The sequence below is a fragment of the Ictalurus furcatus genome, chromosome 29, assembly GCF_023375685.1.
Source record: "Ictalurus furcatus strain D&B chromosome 29, Billie_1.0, whole genome shotgun sequence".
In the NCBI taxonomy this organism is placed as follows: domain Eukaryota; kingdom Metazoa; phylum Chordata; class Actinopteri; order Siluriformes; family Ictaluridae; genus Ictalurus; species Ictalurus furcatus.
In genome coordinates, this window is record NC_071283.1 from 13,132,964 (window position 1) to 13,138,000 (window position 5,037).

The following is a 5,037-nucleotide window of genomic DNA, read 5'->3' on the forward strand; positions in this document are numbered from 1 at the left end:
CAGACTGTAACAGACAGCCTTCATACATACTGCTGATCCAGTAGTTTATTTAGGATGACAATCATTCAAAGTGTTGATACTGATCCCTGTTATGGATGAGAATCACTCTCACTCACTGATTCTGTTCTGAAAAGTTCTGATATTGATGGCCGGGCTAGTTGTAGGCCAGTGAAATCTTATTTTTTCTCCATGCAGCAAAACCATCCAATACATTCTCCACTGTTTATTGGAATATATAATACGATTACAATGATGACCTCACATTTGAAAAGATTCTGTATCTACTGTAGACATGTGGATGACTGTGGATTTTCGCTGCATGTTATCACTATTTGCTAATTATATTGCTGAATTCTGTGCTGAAGTCTTGCTGACTAATGAAAGAGGGGATGATTGTAACCAATGTCATGAAATAGCCAGTATGGCATGCTGCTTGAGCTTTCATAAATTCATGTTGTCTTTCACTTCAGTCAGTTATTTGTAATTTTACTATTTCACAGCTATCCAAGGGTTTGTTGCTGTCAGTTCTCTCATGTATACCTTTGGAGAAGCTCTCGGGTACTGCCGCACACATCACACAGATATTGCCAGCCCATTAAATGTAACACAGAACAATGAGTTACAGCAGTTGGCGATGCACCAGGGCACTTCTTGGATTGGCCTATATAGGTGGACTTGGATATGGTCGGATTGGTCTACACCGACAACTCTCCGGTGGGCGCCTGGCTTTCCAAATAATGTTGATCACAATGACAACTGTGCTTCAGCTAATAACAGCTTGATAGTGGATAGACCATGCGACAGCCAATTCTATTTCTTCTGCCACAAAAGTGAGTTTTTTGGTTTTTGGTTACTGTTACATGTCCTTTGTGACAGCCATAAAGCATCACGTCTAAAATCGCCCACAAAAAAGGAATGAATAATCCTACATTTGTCTTTTTTACTGTCCACTGTGTCTTCTACAGAGTATATACAGAGAACTCAAATACTGAAACTGAAGATTAAAGGAGACAAGAGTGTGTTTGATCCTGCTGTTCAGTCAGCCATTTTAAAGCAGGTAAGTCACTCAAAGTTTTAAACTGTTACTAGATTAAAAACAAAGTACTTTTTTTTTGATAAATCAGTTTAACACCAGGCTAATCATGCACAAAGGCTATAGTGAAATCAAAAGTCAAAAACATGTTTAACTGATTTTTTTTAAGGCTCTAGCTTAATGGTAACAGAATAGGACAATTTTCCCAAACAGACTGAAACCAGTACAAGGTTAAAACAGTTTTCTCTTTGAAATATAATAGGAAACTAGTCCTTAGTCCTCAGCAATATTCAGAGGCCACACTATAAATTAGAATTACTGATAGGGAAAAATACAACCCCAATTCTGTGTAAAATGAAAATAAATGTAAATAAAAACAGAATGCAATGATTTGCAAATCTCATAAACCTGTATGTTATCCACAGTAGAACATAGGAAACATATCAAATGTTTAAACTGAGGAAATGTACCATTTCAAGAAAAAAATTTTTGAATTTTTAATTTTGAATTTCATGGCCATAATTTGGGACAGAGGCAACAAAAGACTGGAATACTAAGTTTTTTTTTCTCAAAATGGTACATTTCCTCAGTTTAAAGATTTCATATGTTTTCTATGTTGTGGTATATCTGTAAAACAAGCTAGTTCCTGCTGTCACTTACATTACAGCAGCTATAAACAGTTGTTCCCTCACCAGTGTCACTTTTTTTCACAAACATTTTTTTTATTACGAAAAATAGCAGCTTTTCATGTTATCAATAAACTATAAACTCCTCTGTCCTGAAGACTTTCCTGTGAATTAGTTGTTACCATAGAAATGACCATGTATTACAAGAAGGGCATTAACATAAACATGCAATTTGAATTACACTTGAAACTACTGTGTGGAAAAAAACCTAATCACCCCCTTCTGACTGATTCAACAGCATTGCTATAAATAAAAATAACAGAGGTTGTATTATTTAGCAGTCCTGATTACAAATATTTAAAATCCTGATTCTGTTCTTCAGCTCACACTGAAACTGAATGAACATGGCCTATCGAGGGAAACACATGTGTCCTGGAAGGTGCAACAAGATGGAAGCATCTTTTACAAGGAAAGCAAAGATGACCTGTAAACAAAACTATTATATACTTCTCAGCCTATAACTTTAAAATTCTGTGTCAAGTTCTGTTGTGGGACATTTTTGTGTAAGGGGTCCATATATTAAATTCAATTTTAATGAAATTTTATTTGCATAGACATTTTAACAACAGGGCAAAATCGAGAAGTAGATTAATACTTAGGTCTACGATCATGTTAAGATGAAGCAGACTCATAAAGGAACCATATAAAACACAGCAACACAACTACAATATACGTACTACAAAAATTACATTGTTAGGGCCAAGCATCAGAGTTCAAGCCATGAATGTTTTGAACCTTGTGCTGGATGTTTTCATCAGAACTTTAGTTGGGGAATTACTTCATATCAATGGAAATTAAGTGTCCGACTGGAAAAGAGTTGCTGTTCCTCAATTGATAGTTAACTTGAAAGCATATGAACAAGGGCATTCAAATTAAAAGGACACAAAGTACAAAATATAGATTTTTTTTTACTACATCTATATATATATGTATATATCTATATCTACACCTATATATATCTATATTTATATCTATATATATCTATATATCTACAGTCATGGGCAAAAGTTTGCAATCACTATATATTTGTTCATGAAAGTTCAGTTGCTCTTTTGACTGTGGCGACAACAGTGGACTGCGCCACGTTCAGTTTTTTTGTCAATTTCCCTACTAGACATCTGCTGTTTGTGCAAAATGAAGATTTGTGCATGCTTCTCTGACGACAATTCCTTTCCTCGAACCATGATCAAATCTGCAAACAAGAAAGCGATAACAGAGAGTCATTAAAAGCAGTATTCAGCGTGCACGTGCAGTACCCACATCAATGTTTGTCAATTATCGCTCATTACAACAAAATTACAACAGCATATCAAATTGCAAGATCAGTAAAACAAAAAGAAATCACCAGAGACCAACTCACCTTGCAAGCTTTGTTACAGCGAAAAACTATAAATTATTATTTAAAAAAACACAACTTCACAACTTTTCACTACCACGCAATATTTGGTGAAAGAAGCACAAACTGACACAAAATAGCCCAATAGCTAGCCCAAACAGAGCTAAACATAATTAACTGTGAAAAATTGCATGAAATTGTTGGTGATCGCAAACTTTTGGCCATGACTGTATATGTATGTATGTGTGTGTATATATATATATAGATATATATGTATATATACACACACACACACATACATACATACATACATACATACATACACATATATATATATATATTCTCTTGATAGATAGGTTCATTCTGTATAATGGTTTGGGGTTTTTTTTTCCACAATGGATGCCAAGGAAGCATGTGTTATCCTTGATCCTCTTCAGTTAGTGGGAATTGGCAGGTGAAGAAACTGGGAGAGAAAAATTAGGCGAAAATTCACAGAAAAAATAAAGGGTTGGGAATATATTTTGATTCCAATTAGAATTAGCCATCTGTTTACATCAGCTCCCCCATTACCCTAACAACAGAAGGTAAAGTGACTTATGTCATGTAATTACTCAGTTACCTATTAATCTTTTTCATTTCTATCAACCTGTTTGTTCTGGACATTATACTATGTTTATACTATATAACATGCTTATGTGGAATAATGAAGAAATTAGGGGGGAAATTACGGGCATCTGCATTGTAAAAGATCTTTAAAACACTTTCATATATGTATATTCATACATACACAGTAATTTCCTAGAAATTTATAGAATAAAGAAGATGGTACTGTAGTTATTGCAAACTTTTACTGCTAATAAAATCTCATATGCAATGTTGTAACGTTTTTAATAAATGAGAAAATCATTTTCATATTTTTCAGCTTAAACTGGGTGCAGTGTAGACATTAGTCTTAGGTAATGAATGAAAAATGTAAACCTTGTGTGATTTTCTTTATTTAATTCAAATTATGCATTCACTTTTTAATGTATTTGCAATAAACATAATTTACTGTCATTAATTATTTGACCGATGGAAGAATAAAATATATTGTGACTGTAAATTTTGCTGTCTATGTTTGTTTCTGAATGTTTAAAATGATGGCTGTTTTGAGCACATGTATCACACAGGCCTACAGTTACTCACTTACTGCTCCATTTATCTCTGAGACAACAATAGGCTGAAATATTTGTTTATTTAAATACCATTCATTATATGACAGATTAAACTTGATAAAAATGCATTGGATGATATCTGTCTTTGTTTTTCTTTTACATTCCTGTAAAATTCCTTTTACTTTATACAGTACTTGCATAAATGTGCACACCCTTTTATAATTTGGAATGTGTCAGTGTTCAGAATCAACCAATCATATTCAAAGTCATCTTAAATATTAATTAGTATACACCTGCCATCAATTAAAATGACTGATTAACTGATTAAATTAAAGAGGGCTGTGCACAGGAGATGCCAAGCCAAACTGACAGAGTTGGAATGTTTTTGCAAGGAAGAATGACAAAATATTACTAAGTCAAGACATGCTAAACTGATAGACTCAAAAAGATGAAATGCTGTGATAGAATCTAAAGGTGCTTCAACTAAGTATAGGGTGTGCACACTTATGCAACCAGGATATTGTGTGTAAAAAAATAAAATTCTATATATATATATAAGAAGAAAAAAATAATAAAATGATTCTTATTTTTCACTTTAATTTATAGGGTAAAGTTTCATAATAAGTTACAAACGGTTCTGACGCTATATATCTTTGATTTTTTTTGACAACAAAACCCCGCCATTTTAAAAGGGATGTGTAGACTTTTTATATCCAGTGTGTGTGTGTTATATATATATATATATATATATATATATATATATATATATATATATATATATATATATATATATATATATATACATACACACACACACACAGTGCCCTC

General features: G+C 33.0%; 1 protein-coding gene across 1 annotated transcript; it reads left to right on the forward strand.

Annotated features, from left to right (window-relative positions):
• The first annotated feature begins 254 nt into the window (after positions 1-254).
• On the forward strand, positions 255-3,275 carry LOC128604340 (C-type lectin domain family 4 member K-like). The gene is made up of 3 exons (XM_053619412.1): positions 255-830; positions 966-1,057; positions 2,042-3,275. Exons 1-3 carry the CDS (start codon positions 533-535, stop codon positions 2,147-2,149), a joined length of 498 nt encoding a protein of 165 aa, XP_053475387.1. The 5' UTR covers positions 255-532; the 3' UTR covers positions 2,150-3,275.
• Positions 3,276-5,037: the final 1,762 nt, after the last annotated feature.